The 23,709-nt window shown below is 42.6% G+C and overlaps 1 protein-coding gene across 1 annotated transcript; it reads left to right on the top strand.

Annotated features, from left to right (window-relative positions):
- Positions 1 to 9,139, top strand: LOC308311707 (uncharacterized protein; the record flags this gene model as incomplete). The annotated part of the gene is made up of 3 exons (XM_080758493.1): positions 1 to 377; positions 2,792 to 3,920; positions 9,135 to 9,139. The coding sequence occupies exons 2-3, from the start codon at positions 2,855 to 2,857 to the stop codon at positions 9,137 to 9,139; spliced, it is 1,071 nt and encodes a 356-aa protein (XP_080614619.1). The 5' UTR covers positions 1 to 377; positions 2,792 to 2,854.
- Between the last annotated feature and the right edge of the window lie 14,570 nt (positions 9,140 to 23,709).

Genomic DNA, 23,709 nt, shown 5'->3' with positions numbered 1-23,709 from the left:
ACGTTTTATAATAGAAGTGTGCTGCAGTGCACAAACCTTTCTGTAACTTTGTGTCTGAGATTGTCTTTGCACGACAGTCTGCGTAAAGTTGTGAAAACAGCAGGAATTTCCGCGAAGATAAAAAAAGACTGTTTTGTGAGATAGTGCTAAGCTAGCCTCAAGTACAGTCCGTCTATTACAAGTGAATAGAAAGTTTAACGTGAACCGAACCAGTTGGTCGCCGTTTGGAGGGACAGTCTGTCCATTTCAACCTTAAGACACAAGAGGACAACCCAGATAGAGCTTTGAGCAACCAGGGCTTCACTCAAAGTTCCTCTGGCAACGTGGAATGAGATTGAGAAGGCAGTGAGTGGACTGAAATACCACGTTAAATTAAGGTTTGGTTTTTATCACATTCATTTTCATGTATTTTTGATAATTTTTCTTTTAGGTTTTATGACCTGTCCTCAATTATGTTGAACTGCTAGTTTCGCCAGGCATACTGAAATCAATCTCACAGAATCATGTATTCACTTTAGCCCAAACATTTAGACTCTCGTAGAGGTTTTTTTCGATTCTGACGAATCGCGGGGACCCCCAAATATGGTCTCCGGAGCAACGTTTGTGCCTCAAAATCACTCTTACCTTGTACAAATGCAAAATCTAAGCTCCTGTATTTTTTGCCCCACTTGTCCGGTGGGTGTTCGGCAAACAATTACACCGCGCACAGCCGTAGATTTCAATAAAAAAGGTATTTTGATCCACTCTGTCTCGGAAATCTCCATTGTAATTATGCGCAACAGAACATTGGCCGCGCCCCTAGCGGCCAGGGTTCTGTTGCGCATTTACAATGGAGAGAAAACCAAGATGGCCGCCAGATTCCGAGACAGAGTATGGACAGGGTGGATAAAAATACAATTTTTATTGAAATCTACGGCTGTGTGCGGTGTAAATGTTTGCCGAACACCCACCGGACAAGTGGGGCATAAATACAGGAGCTTAGATTTTGCATTTGTACAAGGTAAGAGTGATTTTGAGGCACAAACGTTGCTCCCGAGACAATATTTGGGGGTCCCCGCGTTTTTGTACCCATAGACTGTAAAAAGCTCGTACCCCGCAGGCAGACTGTCGAGCTCAGACGCGTCAGAAGAACCTGAAGTCCTTCTTCTTCGTAGGGTTTTAGACAGCTGGTGGATGGAAAATAAGCTCCACCTCCGCGCCTGACTGACGCGACGGACAGATTTCCGGAAACGCTCTCCTCCACGTCAGTCAGCCGCGGAGGTGGAGCTTCTTTTCCATCCACCAGCTGTCTAAAAACCCCACGAAGAAGAAGGGCTTCAGGTTCGACAGTGTGCCTGCGGGGGTAGAGAGAAAAAAACTACTACAAGAGTCTAAATGTTTGGGCTATAGAGCGCCGCAGTCCCGCCCCCTTTCAGAAAAGTGAGTGGCCCAGGAAATAAAACCGGGTCTCTCGAGGGGGCGGGACTGCGACACTCTATAGAGCACCGAAGTCCTGACGTCACTGTCGTTAGAGGGCGTCAGTCCCCATAGGTTCATGTATTTTTTATTTGCATTATAATTCCCATAGGGGGATTTTAGATCTCTTCATATAAGAACTGCGTTTGAAAAAAAAAAGATCACCCCGGCCTTTTCACTCATATGGATATGAAGCATCGACTGAAGGTGGAAATGTACAAATATACCCAAAGAGTAACAAAATAAGCATTAGAAACGAGTCAAATAACCCAGTGACGACATTTCCGGGTAAGCGGGTGGCTGCATCTGCCTGTCGCACAACATAAACTGAATGTTAATTACGTTTTGTTTCGTGGTTAGTACGAGGTGATTCACCAACAGCTGAGCTTATGTCAACAAGGAATCTCAGGAACGCAATGTGTTGACAGCTGGGCGTGACGTATATTAGCAGCGACATTGCCTTCATATGTAGTTTCAAGGCTTTTGCGGACACATTAATTCCATTTTCTCCAGAAACGGGTTGTATCAAATATTAATGAACATCATTAACGACACACAGCCACCCCCCTGACAGAAAGGCCGGGGTGGTCTGTTTATTTTTCAAACATAGTTCTTATATGAAGCGATCTAAAATCCCCCTATGGGGATTATAATGCAACTAAAAAAATACATGAACCTGTGTACTGGCGCCCTCTACTGAAAGTGACGTCAGACTTCGGTGCTCTATAGAGCGTCGCAGTCCCTCCCCCTTTCAGAACAACGAGTGGCCCAGGAAATGAATCCCAAATGCATTTTTCCCATAGGCATTTCAAAACGTATTTATTTAAAGACCTTTTAAGCGTCGTACGAACCCAACCCAACACACACAATATTTTGGACCAAACAAATAATTACAAAGAAGAAAAACAACAAAAAAGTCTTGTAACCTGCCGTTTTTTCTACTTTCTAATTCTATGTTTGTCCCGAAAAATGTTTGTTCTCATGATTTGTCACGACAAGAGTTGGCTTCATACGACGCTTGAAAGGTCTTTAAATAAATACGTTTTGAAATGCATTGGGATTCATTTCCTGGGCCACTCGTTGTTCTGAAAGGGGGAGGGACTGTGACGCTCTATAGGGCTCCCGCCCCCTTTCATGACGACGCCAGGCCCAGGAATTAGTTTCCAATGCATTTTTGTCACATTGACTAACTTTGTGACATAAACAGCAGGAAGATCAGAGCACTTGTTTGAGCCAGAAAACCACAGACCACAGAAAATCTATTGAATGTTCTGTAGTTCAGTTTTTTGTGGGTACAATTGAGCTACAAAAAACTTTTTATGTCACATGTACCTAGCCAGACCAACCTGAAGACCAGCCAGACCTCAACCAGTGTGTGGAGCCCAGACTGCAGGTGAAGATGTACTCTCCAGACTCAGCCAGGGATGTTTCTATTAAGCAGGAGGAACCTGAAGACATTTCTATTAAACGGGAGGAACCTGAAGACATTTATATTAAACAGGAGGAACCTGAAGACATTTCAATTAAACAGGAAGAACCTGAAGACATTTATATTAAACAGGAGGAACCTGAAGACATTTATATTAAACAGGAGGAACCTGAAGACATTTCAATTAAACAGGAAGAACCTGAAGACATTTCTATTAAACAGGAGGAAACTGAAGACACTTCTATTAAACAGGAGGAACCTGAAGACATTTATATTAAACAGGAGGAACCTGAAGACACTTCTATTAAACAGGAGGAACCTGAAGACATTTCTATTAAACAGGAGGAACCTGAAGACATTTCTATTAAACAGGAGGAACCTGAAAACATTTCTATTAAACAGGAGGAACCTGAAAACATTTCTATTAAACAAGAGGAACCTGAAGACATTTCTATTAAACAGGAACCTGAAGACATTTCTATTAAGCAGGAGGAACCTAAAGACATTTCTATTAAACAGGAGGAACCTGAAGACATTTCTATTAAACAGGGACCTGAAGACATTCCTGAAGACCTCCCACAACTCAACATTCTGCACATGGTTGTGTGCAAAGAGGAAGTTTCTCCTGGACAGGAGAGGATCACCAGTCTGATCCAGGAGGAACCAGAACCTCCACACATTAAAGATGAACAGGAGGTGCTTAAAGAAGAACAGGAGGAACTACTTCAAAGACCAGAGGAACCTGATGGGTCAATGTTGACATTACTAGCAGTGAAAGGTGAAGTTGATGAAGACATCTCTTCACACTGCTCTGAAGTTGAACTCGAATCTGACACTGAAGTCACTGATGACAGTGGTGATTGGGGGGAGGCAAGTGGAGGTGTCGAGTCTGTCGACACTGTAGAAAGACCTTTCCAGTGTAAAATGTGTAACAAGAGTTTCAGTAGGTTAGGTGAGTTGAAGACGCACCAGCGTATCCACACGGGAGAAAAGCCATTTCAGTGTAAACAGTGTGACAAGAGTTTCAGTCACTCAAGTGACTTTAAGAGACACCAGTGTGTCCACACTGGAGACAAACCTTTCCAGTGTAAACATTGTGACAAGAGTTTCAGTTTGTTAGGTAATCTGACGGCACACCAGCATCTCCACACTGGAGACAAACCTTTCCAATGTAAACATTGTGACAAGAGTTTCATTCACTCAGGTGACTTTAAGAGACACCAACGTGTCCACACTGGAGACAAACCTTTCCAGTGTAAACATTGTGACAAGAGTTTCAGTTTGTTAGGTAATCTGACGGCACACCAGCATCTCCACACTGGAGACAAACCTTTCCACTGTAAAGATTGTGACAAGAGTTTCACGCACTCAGGTGAATTTAAGAGACACCAGCGTGTCCACACTGGAGACAAACCTTTCCAATGTAAACTTTGTGACAAGAGTTTCATTCAGTCAGGTGACTTTAAGAGACACCAGCGTGTCCACACTGGAGACAAACCTTTCCAGTGTAAACAGTGTGACAAGAGTTTCAGTCGGTTAGGTGATCTGACGGCACACCAGCATCTCCACACTGGAGACAAACCTTTCCAATGTAAACTTTGTGACAAGAGTTTCATTCATTCAATGGACTTTAAGAGACACCAGCGTGTCCACACTGGAGACAAACCTTTCCAGTGTAAACAGTGTGACAAGAGTTTAAGTTCGTCAAGTCACCTGAAGTCACACCAGCGTATCCACACAGGAGACAAACCTTTCCACTGTAAACATTGTGACAAGAGTTTCAGTTTTTTAGGTAATCTGAAGAGACACCAGCTTGTCCACACTGGAGACAAACCTTTCCAGTGTAAACATTGTGACAAGAGTTTCAGACGGTTAGGTGATCTGACGGCACACCAGCATCTCCACACTGGAGACAAACCTTTCCACTGTAAAGATTGTGACAAGAGTTTCATTCAGTCAGGTGACTTTAAGAGACACCAGCGTGTCCACACTGGAGACAAACCTTTCCAATGTAAACTTTGTGACAAGAGTTTCATTCAGTCAGGTGACTTTAAGAGACACCAGCGTGTCCACACTGGAGACAAACCTTTCCAGTGTAAACATTGTGACAAGAGTTTCAGTCAGTCAGGTGACTTTAAGAGACACCAACGTGTCCACACTGGAGACAAACCTTTCCAGTGTAAACATTGTGACAAGAGTTTCAGTTTGTTATGTAATCTGACGGCACACCAGCATCTCCACACTGGAGACAAACCTTTCCACTGTAAAGATTGTGACAAGAGTTTCACGCACTCAGGTGAATTTAAGAGACACCAGCGTGTCCACACTGGAGACAAACCTTTCCAATGTAAACTTTGTGACAAGAGTTTCATTCAGTCAGGTGACTTTAAGAGACACCAGCGTGTCCACACTGGAGACAAACCTTTCCAGTGTAAACAGTGTGACAAGAGTTTCAGTTCGTCAGATAATCTGAAGAGACACCACCTTGTCCACACTGGAGACAAACCTTTCCACTGTAAACATTGCGACAAGGGTTTCAGGTTGTTAGATACTCTGAAGAGACACCAGCTTGTCCACACTGAAGACAAACCTTTCCAGTGTAAACATTGTAACAAGACTTTCAGTTTGTTAGGTAATCTGACGGCACACCAGCATCTCCACACTGGAGACAAACCTTTCCAATGTAAACATTGTGACAAGAGTTTCAAGTGGTCAAGTGACTTTAAGAGACACCAGCGTGTCCACACTGGAGACAAACCTTTCCAGTGTAAACATTGTGACAAGAGTTACAGTATGTTAGGTAATCTGAAGAGACACCAGCTTGTCCACACTGGAGAAAAGAAAAGTAATGCCGAAGCAGTAGGGCTTTAAGCAACTAGTCAACTATTCAACTAGTCTACTAGTAATTCCACCAGTTGACCTTGTTGGTACTAGTTGATAGTTTCTTTAGGCCTCAAGATCAGCTAGATCAGGGGTTCCCAAACCTTTTTGGCCCAGGTACCCCTTGAAGGGAAGATTATTTTCCAGGTGCGTTTGGGCCTTTCAGCCACACGCAAACGGCGTTTTCGGCCACTCAAAAGGAGGTTTTTGGAAACGGATAAATAAGTTAACATTTTCGAAAATACCCGGATCAGTGGATTTGTGTAGTCATGCGAAACGGAGCTTCTGAGAAACGATGATGTCACTGCTTATTAGCGCATATCATTTTTACTATAATTAGGTGAGAAATGCAGCTATATATCACTGTTAACAACTTTAAAACGTATCATATGTTGCATCAACTGCAAAGGCTCTGCTCTGCTGCATCCAATAATAAATATATCAGCCTACTAGTCCAGTGCGGACTGGTGATTTCTGTATTTTCAAATACAATTTCTGTATTTTCAAATACAATTTCTGTATTTTCAAATACATTTTCTGTATTTTCAAATATAGAAAATACGTATTTCAAATACTGCCCATATCTGCCATCTGTGTATGAATGGGTGTGTGAATCGGTGAATGCAATGCACAATCTATGTAAAAGCGCCTTGGATGAAGGGCGCTATATAAATGCACCATTTACTTTATATTGTATTATGTATAACATTGTGTTTAGTAGGGCTGCCGTAATTGTCCAAAAATTGGATTCGGATATTCGTTTTAAAAACCCACGTGGATTCGAGCAATTCGAGCCATTCGGATTTCGGATTTAATTCGAGCCAATCGGATTTTTTAATAATTATATTTACACCAATACAACCTTAGACATAACATTTAAGATCGCATTGCTGGCGCAACTCTCTCTCTCCGCGCATTGGTGTTGCTGAAAACTGAGATGGAACGGAACGCATACATTCTCCCTTCTCCAGTAACATTTTTTTCTTAAATGAGCAATCCTACCACACAGCCTTATCAAAACGAGGCACGGAGGCAGTGTTAATTCTGCTGCATTATTATTATCTGTGGACTGTGGGTCTGCTGCCGACGTTATGAAACTTTTTAGCTGGCTAGCGCCTATGCTCCGCTGTTATGCTCAAATTAGTGACCCTAAAGAATTCTGAGGCAACATGGCTGGAGACGAGGCAGCCAATCAGAACTGCGCTGCGCTGCGCTGTATAGTCTGTGTTTAGGAAATGTGCGAGGCAGCTGATTTATTCTTCAATGTATGCCGTTGTCGGCGTGTCGCATGGCAAATATAACTAATCTACAAGCTCACAAGTCACAACGCTTACCCATGGCACGGAAAACTAATAATAATAATAAATAAAAAAATATTTTTTATTATTATTTTTAATTCGAACCTTAATTTTATATATTCGGTTATTAATTAAAAAAATTGATTCGAATCTATATTCGGATATAGAATATTCGTTGGCAGCACTAGTGTTTAGCAGATTAAAGGTTTTTCATACAGCTGCATATACTTGTTGACAGCACTGTTAATGTGTATTTTCAGACTTTAACCCAGAGGTTTTAAATCTATTTTGATACCAGGGCCCACTATGTATTCACCATTTGAGCCACGGACCACCATTTGACGAGGTTTAAGGCTCATTCATAGTCTGGATTTCCGGTGGTGAGGTGACCACCGAACTACAACATGACGTCACGAGCCGCGGTGAAGAGAAAACCACCGCTACCGCCCCAGCCCTTCTCTCTGTTTTTATTTTCACCTCACCAATGGAGCGGTGGTCACCTCACCACCGGAGCGGTGGTCACCTCACCACCGGAGCGGTGGTCACCTCAACACCGGAGAGGTGGTCACCTCACCACCGGAGAGGTGGTCACCTCACCACAGGAGCGGTGGTCACCTCAACACCGGAGCGGTGGTCACTTCACCACAGGAGCGGTGGTCACCTCAACACCGGAGCGGTGGTCACCTCACCACCGGAGAGGTGGTCACCTCAACACCGGAAAGGTGGTCACGTTAACACCGGAGCAGTGGTCACCTCACCACCGGAGCGGTGGTCACCTCACCACCGGAGCGGTGGTCACCTCACCACCGGAGCGGTGGTCACCTCACCACCGGAGAGGTGGTCACCTCACCACCGGAGCGGTGGTCACCTCACCACAGGAGCGATGGTCACCTCACCACCGGAGCGGTGGTCACCTCACCACCGGAGCGGTGGTCACCTCACCACCGGAGAGGTGGTCACCTCACCACCGGAGAGGTGGTCACCTCACCACCGGAGCGGTGGTCACCTCACCGGTGGTCACCTCACCACCGGAAATCCAGACTATGAATGAGTCTCTCGGACCCAAAACTGAGATTATTTAGTTTTTGACCACAATTCTACGCTGTATTTAGGAGAGTCAGCAGGCAAACGTTCATCAAATTAACAATTCTTCTACATTTTCTAATTGGGTAGACTTCTTGTAAAATGAAGTAATGCAGATCTCTTAACAATGATTTAACTCCTGAGAGCGTAAAATGAAACCAAATGGACCCTTTTCGCTCTCAAGAGTTAAAGGTCTATAGGGGTCCATGTGGTCACCAACTCTCCATCATTTAGCTGCATGGGGACCACCTGGAACCCCCTCAAGGACCACTGGTTGAAGACCACTGAAACACTCAGGTACTTGGTCTGCTCTTTAACCCATTTAGGACTGAGGTCGATAAAAAAAAGGTTCTAAATCCTAACATTTTTCTGTTTCTATTTCAGTGGTGCTCAACCTTTTTTTTTTACTCCCAGAATTATGATTATCTCTATTGGGCCACGGACCCCCATCTCAAAATATGTTGTTCCTGGGACCCCCCCCCCAGTTCGCTCTGAAATCTATATTCAAAGAAAGATTTGCGGCCCCTTTTTCACGACTTTTCAAAAATAGCAGACCTACACAAGCTTGTAGATCTGCTATTTTTCAATAGCTCAAGTATAACAGAAGGCGTAAAACACCAAAAGGGGTTCCAGCCCAAAATGGATTAAGTCATATAGACCCGAGGACGTTCTCAAACATTTTCATGTCAAGGACCCCAAAAATGATATGTAATTGGCCACCGACGATCACTCTGAACGAGTATACAGTCAAAGATTTCAGGCACATTTTCACGATTTTTCAAAAATAGCAGACCTACAAGCTCGTAGCGCGAGCTTGAGCTTGTAGATCTGCTGTTTTTCAATAGCTAAAGTATAACATAATGCCTAAAAACACCAAAAGGAGTTCCCGCCCAGAATGGGTTAATTACACCAATCCTATCCTAGCCAGTGGCCACCCATTGACTAATCTAATCTAATATACGGCAACCTTCCCCGTGTTTCTTCACCAGTCTGATCCTGAAGAACAGTTTGCCGGCCACTGCTACAGAGCTGACAATGAGGTTATATCTTCTCTGGAGTCCTGCCTCGAAGCAGACCAGAGGTAGAAAACTGTCGTTCCCCTAGGGACACAGGCATCATCAGTAAGCAGGAGCTGGGGATGGCAATGAAGGACCGGGAAGTCTTGCGTGTTGTTGTGAAATCCACGATCTCGACCGTGGTCGAAAAATGATGACACCAAACCTTTTTGCTGAAAATAACATCAGTAATCCGTTTAGGCCGTAACCCATTGGTTTTCAAAGAGGGGACTAAGGACCCTCCCTAGCTTGAGGGTCCCGACCAAATTAGTAACTACATTTTAACAGATTTAACTATAGGCAATTAATCAATTATAGTTAGAAATGCATTCTAGGATCCTCTCCCATAACTGTTACCTCTGCAACCTGACTCTGGATAAAGGATGGATGGATGAATATCATATAATTCAATTAAACTTAAGTTATTAAAACATTTTTTACCAAGTGTGTGTGTGCGTGTGTATATACATAGACATAGTTAGACAATTAAATTAAGTCCAAAACTAAATCCCTTGGACTAACGGAGAGAAAATGGAGATGCAAAAACTGACCCCACACAGTATCCTGACTGCAGTATTTCTCTGTGAGATCACGAGTTAAACTTACACCAATATCTTTAAAAATAGAGTGATTGCATACAGACGTCTGGCTTCTATACGGTAGCATGTTGTCATTTTATAACCAGGATCCTACCTAGTCTACATGTGGCTGATAAATAATGACATCCTCTCTACAGAGGACAGAAATGGAACGTTTCAATTTCGACGATTCTAATTTTCTGAAAAACCCACAATGTTTCTATGTCAGTGGTTCTCAAGGTTTTTCATGTCAAGCACCCAAAGAATTGTATGAATTTGAGCCGCCGACCCCCATCTGAAAATATGTTGTTCCAGGGACCCCCCTAGAAGCAAATATTTGAGTTAAAGACTAATTTAAAAAAATAGCAGACCTACAAGCTCGTAGCATGAGCTTGTAAGTCTGCTATTTTTCAATAGCTAAAGTATAACATAATGCTTAAAACACCAAAAGGGGTTCCCACCCAAAATGGGTTAATTCCGAAATCTCACTGTTGAGCTCAATGGAATATAAGAAAGAATTAATCACTAATCACTGCAGTTGGATAAAATCTTATATTTCAAAAGGTGAACATTATATACAACAGATCATTAAAATACAAAACTAAAGTACTGCCCAAAAAACAGATGTACATTTGGTGTTCACTGCTAAATAGTACAAAGGTGTGTGAAATGTGTAATTGCATATTTTCTTTGTCTCATGCAGTCATTTCATTTTTGTCTTCTAATTCAGGTGGTTTAATCTCCATCTCCATGAGGTACCCTGAAAAACAACAGATGTGATTGCTACTTTCGTTCGTTTTTTTTTGCAAAGTGTGTGTGTGTGTGTGTGTGTGTGTGTGTGTGCGCGTGCGTGCGCGTGTCAAATGTCATGTAAGTGTATTACAGTTTGAGAAACAGACAAGTGAGAGAGAAATGGTTGTTCTATGGTTTTTTGGTTAAGACTTTGAGATACGCTTACAATTAGGAAAAGGTGTGTGTGTGTGTGTGTGTGTGTGTGTGTGTGTGTGTGTGTGCGCGTCTCTCACTCTCAGTGTGGTCTATGTCAGGCCGGGTGGCGATGAGGATCCAGGCGAGGCCGACCAACAGCGCCACCACCAGGTTGACCGTCAGCCAGGGGTGAAGGAAGTGGTGCTCGGAGCCTGGAGGCCTGAGACAGACAGGGAGAGCACGTTCAGTCAAAACAGCTTCAAAAGCTGTTCGGAGATAACACCAGAATCCATCCAGTGTTGTTTTTTGCAGCAAATTTAGATTTGAGTTTTAAGTCATAGTCTCTTGAATAGTTTAAATTTAGTTTTAGTCACATTTTAGACACCTGGAATGTTTTAGTGTTACTAGTTTTAGTCATAAGATTTTAGTCGACTAAGGTCACATTCCCACCTAATACTTCGGTAGACTCAATGCGTATGGGCGGAGAAATTGGGATTCTTGCATATTTCATTTGCTGCGGTTTGCCTTCACACTGTCATCCGCAGCAATTGGAAACGCAGCAGGGACCTTTATCAATGTGTTCCATTATTAAACTAGCCTACACAGTGACATCTATGGTCTACAACAACAACAACAACAAGTCTAACTGTCTATGCGTGGTGTGTGCATAGCCATGTGAATATATATATTAAAAAACAGCATGAGAATATATATATTAATATATATATATTCTCATGCTGTTTTTTGCTCTCCATTTCATGATCATGGTCCTGAGAGGGGGAGAGAGGGGGGTGCAGAGAAAGAGAGAGGTGTTAATGGTGAGAAGAAAGTATACAGTGGGTCGCCGTGCGCATATGGCTCTCTCCTGTTTAGGTAATGAAGGGCGCACCCTTGACTGCATTTGTCACTGTGCCTGCACAGTGCATGCCGACAATGCACGTGTGTGAACTTTTATTAGCCTACATTATATAACGTGACATTTATTATACACCTCGAAAATATAGCCACTCTACAAGCTCACAAGTGGTTGTGGACACTTCTATAGGTCTGACTCTGCTATTATTTTCTGTGCAGGACATAAGTCACCAAAGTGTAAGGGCCGATTCATACTCCTATTTTACCGCTGTAATGCCGAAATTATTTCGGCTCGTCATAAATTTTCAGTAGCACCGAAGAGCAGACTTTAGGACGGTACCCGCCCCCCCGAACCTCAAATGACATCACATTGTAGGCTCTACAGAGCCGAACTGACTTTCATTCGGCTCTAAAATAGGAGTATGAATCGTGCCTAAGACTAAACATGAAAGGAAGCAGCCAAATAGAAGCTCCTCATTGACACTTCTTGTCAACGCTTCCCTCTGGTCATTTCCCCTGTCACAATTGTATACATTGGAAGAGTGAGTCATTTCTACACCCACATTCGGGGAAAACATATGCAGTTAAAGGCAGGATTTCATGCAAAACAAAATATGTGGTATACCTTTTGAAATGCCCCTGTGGCCTATGTTATGCTGTGTTGTGCTGTGATTTCTGTACTTTTTCTGTTTTGAATGTGTCTATGGAGTTAGCATTACTCTAAGTCTAATAGAACCCCAGGTGTGGTTAGAATATTGAAATGTCTTCCATGTGTATTTTTAGTTTCTCAAAAGGCCCAATGGAGGCCCAGCCGCCCAGGTCAACTCAAAAGGCCCAATGGAGGCCCAGGTCAACTCCATTTTTGATGAATTGAACAAGGTGGACCCTCTTGTAAACAAGTGTAATGCTTTATTGGGTCGTCCACTCACAGTTAACAGTCTTTGTATTGAGTTGTGCTTGAATTGTACTGTAATTCTGCAAACTGTTAATAAATATTTCAATCAATCAAAAAACTCATTGGATGTCTGCCACAAGAATAAAAATCTAAACAATATTGTTAACATGATTATAATTCATATTTGAGTTCTGGCATGAACAGTAGCTGTGCCATGTTGTCTTTTACTTTATGTTTTCTTCACTTTTATTCTAATGTGTGTACTTTGGACATTTGTATGTGATGCACACTTCCCTATTTGGAATAATTTTAAGGTGTAGGCCTATAAAACCCTTTTCCCAAGACTTTCTTTTATTTCAATACTAGTGAGTTTACAGCATTGATGGTCTTTTAAATTAAATTAAAGGCGGATGGTTAAACAACATTTTTCTATTACAATAAAGGTACCCCCATCTCGATACAAAACAACACTGCCATGGTGTATGAAGATATCGAGATGCAATTTTACAGAAATGTAATCATTTGTTTTGGTTTAATTGCATTCATTTGCACAGGCTGTTTCTGATGAATCAGTGTGCACTGTGCGGTCAATCATATTCTATTTATTTCCCATGTTATTTCTCCTATATCAGTGCACTGCAGCAAGACAAGGTTGACTGAATAATGCCAAAACTTTGTGCAGCAGTAGGCTGTAACAATTAAAAGTGAAGTGAGGGGCGCTCTTATCGTATCATCAAGGACAAATGTAGGACAAATGTAGGTGTAGCCGATGTGCTCGTCTACATATATGACGTAAATTCATCCATTGTCAATGGAAATTTTATGTTTGTGTAAGACGAAAATTGTCCAAAAACAGTCCACATTTGTCACTTTTTTCCAATAGGCTATTTGTTTTGTTGAAAATATCAATATCTACAAGCACTGGGCTTGTAGATCTGATAAATAATAACCTATAGTGCAGTAACAGTTGCTTGTTTTCATAGACCTGGTTGCTTATTTCTCCCACAAAATCTGGCAACACTGGGAGTAGAGTAGACCAAATGAAAATAATCTCAGAGAGTGGATGTCTGAGAACATGAAACAAACAGCAGAGGAGAGACGAACAGAGGACGTTTTATAATAGAAGTGTGCTGCAGTGCACAAACCTTTCTGTAACTTTGTGTCTGAGATTGTCTTTGCACGACAGTCTGCGTAAAGTTGTGAAAACAGCAGGAATTTCCGCGAAGATCAAAAAAGACTGTTTTGTGAGATAGTGCTAAGCTAGCCTCAAGTAGGCTACAGTCCGTCTATTACAAGTGAATAGAAAGTTTAACGTGAACCGAACCAGTTGGTCGCCGTTTGGAGGGACAGTCTGTCCATTTCAACCTTAAGACACAAAGAGGACAACCCAGATAGAGCTTTGAGCAACCAGGGCTTCACTCAAAGTTCTTCTGGCAACGTGGAATGAGATTGAGAAGGCAGTGAGTGGACTGAAACACCACGTTAAATTAAGGTTTGTTTTTTATCACATTAATTTTCATGTATTTTTGATTATTTTTCTTTTAGGTTTTATGACCTCAATTATGTTGAACTGCTAGTTTCGCCAGGCATACTGAAATCAATCTCACAGAATCATGTATTCACTTTAGCCCAAACATTTAGACTCTCGTAGAGGTTTTTTTTCGATTCTGACGAATCGCGGGGACCCCCAAATATGGTCTCCGGAGCAACGTTTGTGCCTCAAAATCACTCTTACCTTATCTTACCTTGTACAAATGCAAAATCTAAGCTCCTGTATTTTTTGCCCCACTTGTCCGGTGGGTGTTCGGCAAACAATTACACCGCGCACAGCCGTAGATTTCAATAAAAAAGGTATTTTGATCCACTCTGTCTCGGAAATCTCCATTGTAGGCCTAATTATGTAACCTGACGCTGCCAGATCCAAAAAGCTTGCTACACAAATTTGTTTCACAGCTTATTGGGATCTGGGATCGCGGAAGCAAATTCGATGACGGGGCTGTTCCTTTTTTTCAAGATACATGGTAGATGATTGGATGGGAGCGTCTGTCTATCACCGTGTGGGCGTGCAAACACAACCAATCATATTGACATGTCCATATAGCTTCACATCCGGTTTCGCACATATCCCGCCCTTAGCTCACGCTGATTGGTTCGGTACGAAGCAGATCTGACTCAGGGCTCAACTCCGTCAGAGATCCCAGATGAGTGTTGTGTTGGGGAATATGTTTCCCCAATACCGCCCTCATCTGGCAGCGTCAGGTTACTAATTATGCGCAACAGAACATTGGCCGCGCCCCTAGCGGCCAGGGTTCTGTTGCGCATTTACAATGGAGAGAAAACCAAGATGGCCGCCAGATTCCGAGACAGAGTATGGACAGGGTGTATAAAAATACAATTTTTATTGAAATCTACGGCTGTGTGCGGTGTAAATGTTTGCCGAACACCCACCGGACAAGTGGGGCAAAAAATACAGGAGCTTAGATTTTGCATTTGTACAAGGTAAGAGTGATTTTGAGGCACAAACGTTGCTCCCGAGACAATATTTGGGGGTCCCCGCGTTTAGACTCTCGTACCCATAGACTGTAAAAAGCTCGTACCCCGCAGGCAGACTGTCGAGCTCAGACGCGTCAGAAGAACCTGAAGTCCTTCTTCTTCGTAGGGTTTTAGACAGCTGGTGGATGGAAAATAAGCTCCACCTCCGCGCCTGACTGACGCGACGGACAGATTCCCGGAAACGCTCTCCTCCACGTCAGTCAGCCGCGGAGGTGGAGCTTCTTTTCCATCCACCAGCTGTCTAAAAACCCCACGAAGAAGAAGGGCTTCAGGTTCGACAGTGTGCCTGCGGGGGTAGAGAGAAAAAAAACTACTACAAGAGTCTAAATGTTTGGACTATAGAGCGCCGCAGTCCCGCCCCCTTTCAGAAAAGTGAGTGGCCCAGGAAATTAAACCGGGTCTCTCGAGGGGGCGGGACTACGACACTCTATAGAGCACCGAAGTCCTGACGTCACTGTCGTTAGAGGGCGTCAGTCCCCATAGGTTCATGTATTTTTTATTTGCATTATAATTCCCATAGGGGGATTTTAGATCTCTTCATATAAGAACTGCGCTTGAAAAAAAAAACGATCACCCCGGCCTTTTCACTCATATGGATATGAAGCATCGACTGAAGGTGGAAATGTACAAATATACCCAAAGAGTAACAAAATAAGCATTAGAAACGAGTCAAATAACCCAGTGACGACATTTCCGGGTAGGCGGGTGGCTGCATCTGCCTGTCGCACAACATAAACTGAATGTTAATTACGTTTATTTTTATTTTATTGATATTTAATGTTTCGTGGTTAGTACGAGGTGATTCACCAACAGCTGAGCTTATGTCAACAAGGAATCTCAGGAACGCAATGTGTTGACAGCTGGGCGTGACGTATATTAGCAGCGACATTGCCTTCATATGTAGTTTCAAGGCTTTTGCGGCCACATTAATTCAATTTTCTCCAGAAACGGGTTGTATCAAATATTAATGAACATCATTAACGACACACAGCCACCCCCTGACAGAAAGGCCGGGGTGGTCGGTTTATTTTTCAAACATAGTTCTTATATGAAGCGATCTAAAATCCCCCTATGGGGATTATAATGCAACTAAAAAAATACATGAACCTGTGTACTGGCGCCCTCTACTGAAAGTGACGTCAGACTTCGGTGCTCTATAGAGCGTCGCAGTCCCTCCCCCTTTCAGAACAACGAGTGGCCCAGGAAATGAATCCCAATGCATTTTCCCATAGGCATTTCAAAACGTATTTATTTAAAGACCTTTTAAGCGTCGTACGAACCCAACCCAACACATTTTGGACCAAACAAATAATTACAAAGAAGAAAAACAACAAAAAAGTCTTGTAACCTGCCGTTTTTTCTACTTTCTAATTCTATGTTTGTCCCGAAAAATGTTTGCTTCATACGACGCTTAAAAGGTCTTTAAATAAATACGTTTTGAAATGCATTGGGATTCATTTCCTGGGCCACTCGTTGTTCTGAAAGGGGGAGGGACTGTGACGCTCTATAGCGCTCCCGCCCCCTTTCATGACGACGCCAGGCCCAGGAATTAGTTTCCAATGCATTTTTGTCAAATTGACTAACTTTGTGACATAAACAGCAGGAAGATCAGAGCACTTGTTTGAGCCAGAAAACCCCAGACCACAGAAAATCTATTGAATGTTCTGTAGTTCAGTTTTTTGTGGGTACAATTGAGCTACAAAAAACTTTTTATGTCACATGTACCTAGCCAGACCAACCTGAAGACCAGCCAGACCTCAACCAGTGTGTGGAGCCCAGACTGCAGGTGAAGATGTACTCTCCAGACTCAGCCAGGGATGTTTCTATTAAGCAGGAGGAACCTGAAGACATTTCTATTAAACAGGAGGAACCTGAAGACATTTATATTAAACAGGAGGAACCTGAAGACATTTCAATTAAACAGGAAGAACCTGAAGACATTTATATTAAACAGGAGGAACCTGAAGACATTTATATTAAACAGGAGGAACCTGAAGACATTTCAATTAAACAGGAAGAACCTGAAGACATTTCTATTAAACAGGAGGAAACTGAAGACACTTCTATTAAACAGGAGGAACCTGAAGACATTTATATTAAACAGGAGGAACCTGAAGACACTTCTATTAAACAGGAGGAACCTGAAGACATTTCTATTAAACAGGAGGAACCTGAAGACATTTCTATTAAACAGGAGGAACCTGAAAACATTTCTATTAAACAAGAGGAACCTGAAGACATTTCTATTAAACAGGAACCTGAAGACATTTCTATTAAACAGGAGCAACCTGAAGACATTTCTATTAAGCAGGAGGAACCTAAAGACATTTCTATTAAACAGGAGGAACCTGAAGACATTTCTATTAAACAGGGACCTGAAGACATTCCTGAAGACCTCCCACAACTCAACATTCTGCACATGGTTGTGTGCAAAGAGGAAGTTTCTCCTGGACAGGAGAGGATCACTAGTCTGATCCAGGAGGAACCAGAACCTCCACACATTAAAGATGAACAGGAGGTGCTTAAAGAAGAACAGGAGGAACTACTTCAAAGACCAGAGGAACCTGATGGGTCAATGTTGACATTACTAGCAGTGAAAGGTGAAGTTGATGAAGACATCTCTTCACACTGCTCTGAAGTTGAACTCGAATCTGACACTGAAGTCACTGATGACAGTGGTGATTGGGGGGAGGCAAGTGGAGGTGTCGAGGCTGTCGACACTGTAGAAAGACCTTTCCAGTGTAAAATGTGTAACAAGAGTTTCAGTAGGTTAGGTGAGTTGAAGACGCACCAGCGTATCCACACGGGAGAAAAGCCATTTCAGTGTAAACAGTGTGACAAGAGTTTCCGTCACTCAAGTGACTTTAAGAGACACCAGTGTGTCCACACTGGAGACAAACCTTTCCAGTGTAAACATTGTGACAAGAGTTTCAGTTTGTTAGGTAATCTGACGGCACACCAGCATCTCCACACTGGAGACAAACCTTTCCACTGTAAAGATTGTGACAAGAGTTTCAAGCACTCATGTGACTTTAGGAGACACCAGCGTATCCACACAGGAGACAAACCTTTCCACTGTAAAGATTGTGACAAGAGTTTCAGTTTATTAGGTAATCTGACGGCACACCAGCATCTCCACACTGGAGACAAACCTTTCCACTGTAAAGATTGTGACAAGAGTTTCATTCATTCAAGGGACTTTAAGAGACACCAGCGTGTCCACACTGGAGACAAACCTTTCCAATGTAAACTTTGTGACAAGAGTTTCATTCATTCAAGGGACTTTAAGAGACACCAGCGTGTCCACACTGGAGACAAACCTTTCCAGTGTAAACAGTGTGACAAGAGTTTAAGTTCGTCAAGTCACCTGAAGTCACACCAGCGTATCCACACAGGAGACAAACCTTTCCACTGTAAACATTGTGACAAGAGTTTCAGTTTTTTAGGTAATCTGAAGAGACACCAGCTTGTCCACACTGGAGACAAACCTTTCCAGTGTAAACAATGTGACAAGAGTTTCAGATTGTTAGGTAATCTGACGGCACACCAGCATCTCCACACTGGAGACAAACCTTTCCAATGTAAAGATTGTGACAAGAGTTTCACGCACTCATGTGACTTTAGGAGACACCAGCGTATCCACACAGGAGACAAACCTTTCCACTGTAAAGATTGTGACAAGAGTTTCAGTTTGTTAGGTAATCTGACGGCACACCAGCGTGTCCACACTGGAGACAAACCTTTCCACTGTAAACATTGTGACAAGAGTTTCAGTTTGTTAGGTAATCTGACGGCACACCAGCGTGTCCACACTGGAGACAAACCTTTCCACTGTAAACATTGCGACAAGAGTTTCAGTTTGTTAAGTACTCTGAAGAGACACCAGCATCTCCACACTGGAGACAAACCTTTCCAATGTAAACTTTGTGACAAGAGTTTCATTCATTCAAGGGACTTTAAGAGACACCAGCGTGTCCACACTGGAGACAAACCTTTCCAGTGTAAACAGTGTGACAAGAGTTTAAGTTCGTCAAGTCACCTGAAGTCACACCAGCGTATCCACACAGGAGACAAACCTTTCCACTGTAAACATTGTGACAAGAGTTTCAGTTTTTTAGGTAATCTGAAGAGACACCAGCTTGTCCACACTGGAGACAAACCTTTCCACTGTAAAGATTGTGACAAGAGTTTCACTCACTCACGTGAATTTAAGAGACACCAGCGTGTCCACACTGGAGACAAACCTTTCCAATGTAAACTTTGTGACAAGAGTTTCATTCAGTCAGGTGACTTTAAGAGACACCAGCGTGTCCACACTGGAGACAAACCTTTCCAGTGTAAACAGTGTGACAAGAGTTTCAGTTCGTCAGATAATCTGAAGAGACACCACCTTGTCCACACTGGAGACAAACCTTTCCACTGTAAACATTGCGACAAGAGTTTCAGATTGTTAGGTACTCTGAAGATACACCAGCTTGTCCACACTGGAGACAAACCTTTCCAGTGTAAACAATGTGACAAGAGTTTCAGATATTTAGGTAATCTGACGGCACACCAGCGTGTCCACACTGGAGACAAACCTTTCCAATGTAAACATTGTGACAAGAGTTTCAAGTGGTCAAGTGACTTTAAGGGACACCAGCGTGTCCACACTGGAGACAAACCTTTCCAGTGTAAACAGTGTGACAAGAGTTTCATTTCGTCAGCTAATCTGAAGAGACACCACATTGTCCACACTGGAGACAAACCTTTCCACTGTAAACATTGCGACAAGAGTTTCAGACGGTTAGGTACTCTGAAGAGACACCAGCTTGTCCACACTGGAGACAAACCTTTCCAGTGTAAACATTGTAACAAGACTTTCAGTTTGTTAGGTAATCTGACGGCACACCAGCATCTCCACACTGGAGACAAACCTTTCCAATGTAAACTTTGTGACAAGAGTTTCATTCATTCAAGGGACTTTAAGAGACACCAGCGTGTCCACACTGGAGACAAACTTTTCCAGTGTAAACAGTGTGACAAGAGTTTAAGTTCGTCAAGTCACCTGAAGTCACACCAGCGTATCCACACAGGAGACAAACCTTTCCACTGTAAACATTGTGACAAGAGTTTCAGTGTGTTAGGTAATCTGAAGAGACACCAGCTTGTCCACACTGGAGACAAACCTTTCCAGTGTAAACATTGTGACAAGAGTTTCAGTGTGTTAGGTAGTCTGAAGAGACACCAGCTTGTCCACACTGGAGAAAAGAAAAGTAATGCCGAAGCAGTAGGGCTTTAAGCAACTAGTCAACTATTCAACTAGTCTACTAGTAATTCCACCAGTTGACCTTGTTGGTACTAGTTGATAGTTTCTTTAGGCCTCAAGATCAGCTAGATCAGGGGTTCCCAAACTTTTTTGGCCCAGGTACCCCTTGAAGGGAAGATTTTTTCCAGGTGCGTTTGGGCCTTTCAGCCACACGCAAACGGCGTTTTCGGCCACTCAAAAGGAGGTTTTTGGAAACGGATAAATAAGTTAACATTTTCGAAAATATCCGGATCAGTGGATCTGTGTAGTCATGCGAAACAGAGCTTCTGAGAAACGATGATGTCACTGCTTATTAGCGCATATCATTTTTACTATAATTAGGTGAGAAATGCAGCTATATATCACTGTTAACAACTTTAAAACGTATCATATGTTGCATCAACTGCAAAGGCTCTGCTCTGCTGCATCCAATAATAAATATATCAGCCTACTAGTCCAGTGCGGACTGGTGATTTCTGTATTTTCAAATACAATTTCTGTATTTTAAAATACAGAAAAAACGTATTTCAAATACTGCCCATATCTGCCATCTGTGTATGAATGTGTGTGTGAATCGGTGAATGCAATGCACAATCTATGTAAAAGCGCCTTGGACGAAGGCGCTATATAAATGCACCATTTACTTTATATTGTATTATGTATAACATTGTGTTTTGCAGATTAAAGGTTTTTCATACAGCTGCATATACTTGTTGACAGCACTGTTAATGTGTATTTTCAGACTTTAACCCAGAGGTTTTCAATCTATTTTGATACCAGGGGCCCACTATGTATTCACCATTTGAGCCACGGACCACCATTTGACGAGGTTTAAGGCTCATTCATAGTCTGGATTTTCCGTGGTGAGGTGACCACCGAACTACAACATGAAGAGCAAACCACCGCTACCGCCCCAGCCCTTCTCTCTGTTTTTACTCACCACCGCTCCACATTATTTCATTATGGTCACCTCACCACCGGAGCGGTGGTCACCTCACCACCGGAGCGGTGGTCACCTCAACACCGGAGCGGTGGTCACCTCACCACCGCTCCGGTCACCTCATCACCGGAGAGGTGGTCACCTCACCACCGGAGAGGTGGTCACCTCACCACCGGAGCGGTGGTCACCTCACCACCGGAGCGGTGGTCACCTCAACACCGGAGCGGTGGTCACCTCACCGGTGGTCACCTCACCACCGGAAATCCAGACTATGAATGAGTCTCTCGGACCCAAAACTGAGATTATTTAGTTTTTGACCACAATTCTACGCTGTATTTAGGAGAGTCAGCAGGCAAACGTTCATCAAATTAACAATTCTTCTACATTTTCTAATTGGGTAGACTTCTTGTAAAATGAAGTAATGCAGATCTCTTAACAATGATTTAACTCAATTGAGAGCGTAAAATGAAACCAAATGGACCCTTTTCGCTCTCTATAGGGGTCCATGTGGTCACCAACTCTCCATCATTTAGCTGCATGGGGACCACCTGGAACACTTTCAAGGACCACTGGTTGAAGACCACTGAAACACTCAGGTACTTGGTCTGCTCTTTAACCCATTTAGGACTGAGGTCGATAAAAAAAAGGTTCTAAATCCTAACATTTTTCTGAAAAAACCCATGTTTCTATTTCAGTGGTGCTCAACTTTTTTTTTTTAAATCTATTTACTCTATCTATCTATTGGGCCACGGACCCCCATCTCAAAATATGTTGTTCCTGGGACCCCCCCAGTTCGCTCTGAAATCTATATTCAAAGAAAGATTTGCGGACCCTTTTTCACGACTTTTCAAAAATAGCAGACCTACACAAGCTTGTAGATCTGCTATTTTTCAATAGCTCAAGTATAACAGAATGCTTAAAACACCAAAAGGGGTTCCAGCCCAAAATGGGTTAAGTCATATAGACCCGAGTACGTTCTCAAACATTTTCATGTCAAGGACCCCAAAAACTATATGTAATTGGCCACCGACGATCACTCTGAACGAGTATACATTCAAAGATTTCAGGCACATTTTCACGATTTTTCAAAAATAGCAGACCTACAAGCTCGTAGCGCGAGCTTGAGCTTGTAGATCTGCTGTTTTTCAATAGCTAAAGTATAACATAATGCCTAAAAACAATGCCTAAAAACACCAAAAGGAGTTCCCGCCCAGAATGGGTTAATTACACCAATCCTATCCTAGCCAGTGGCCACCCATTGACTAATCTAATCTAATATACGGCAACCTTCCCCGTGTTTCTTCACCAGTCTGATCCTGAAGAACAGTTTGCCGGCCACTGCTACAGAGCTGACAATGAGGTTATATCTTCTCTGGAGTCCTGCCTCGAAGCAGACCAGAGGTAGAAAACTGTCGTTCCCCTAGGGACACAGGCATCATCAGTAAGCAGGAGCTGGGGATGGCAATGAAGGACCGGGAAGTCTGGCGTGGTCGACTGTGGTCGAAAGATGATGACACCAAACCTTTTTGCTGAAAATAACATCAGTAATCCGTTTAGGCCGTAACCCATTGGTTTTCAAAGTGGGGACTAAGGACCCCCCCTATAGCTTGAGGGTCCTGACCAAATTAGTAACTACATTTTAACAGATTTAACTATAGGCAATTCATCAATTATAGTTAGAAATGCATTCTAGGATCCTCTCCCATAACGGTTACCTCTGCAACCTGACTGGATAAAGGATGGATGGATGGATATAATTCAATTAAACTTAAGTTATTAAAAAATAAATGTTACCAAGTGTGTATGTGCGTGTGTATATACATATAGATTAGACATAGTTAGACAATTACATTAAGTCCAAAACTAAATCCCTTGGACTAACGGAGAGAAAATGGAGATGCAAAAACTGACCCCACACAGTATCCTGACTGCAGTGTTTCTCTGTGAGATCACGAGTTAAACTTACACCAATATCTTTAAAAATAGAGTGATTGCATACAGACGTCTGGCTTCTATACGGTAGCATGTTGTCATTTTATAACCAGGATCCTACCTAGTCTACATGTGGCTGATAAATAATGAAATCCTCTCTACAGAGGACAGAAATGGAACGTTTACATTTCGACGTTTCTAATTTTCTGACAAACAAGGTTTTTCATGTCAAGCACCCAAAGAATTGTATGAATTTGGCCGCCGACCCCCATCTGAAAATATGTTGTTCCAGGGACCCCCCTAGAAGCAAATCTTTGAGTTAAAGACACATTTAAAGCATGAGCTTGTAGGTCTGCTATTTTTCAATAGCTAAAGTATAACATAATGCTTAAAACACCAAAAGGGGTTCCCACCCAAAATGGGTTAATTCCGAAATCTCACTGTTGAGCTCAATGGAATATAAGAAAGAAGCACATCACTGCAGTTGGATAAAATATTATATTTCAAAAGGTGAACATTATATACAACAGATGTCATTAAAA

The sequence above is a fragment of the Protomyctophum bolini genome, assembly GCF_963924005.1.
Source record: "Protomyctophum bolini genome assembly, chromosome: 24".
NCBI classification, from domain to species: Eukaryota; Metazoa; Chordata; class Actinopteri; order Myctophiformes; family Myctophidae; genus Protomyctophum; species Protomyctophum bolini.
Note: the sequence above shows the minus strand (reverse complement) of the source record. Positions and strands in the feature narration are given on the sequence as shown.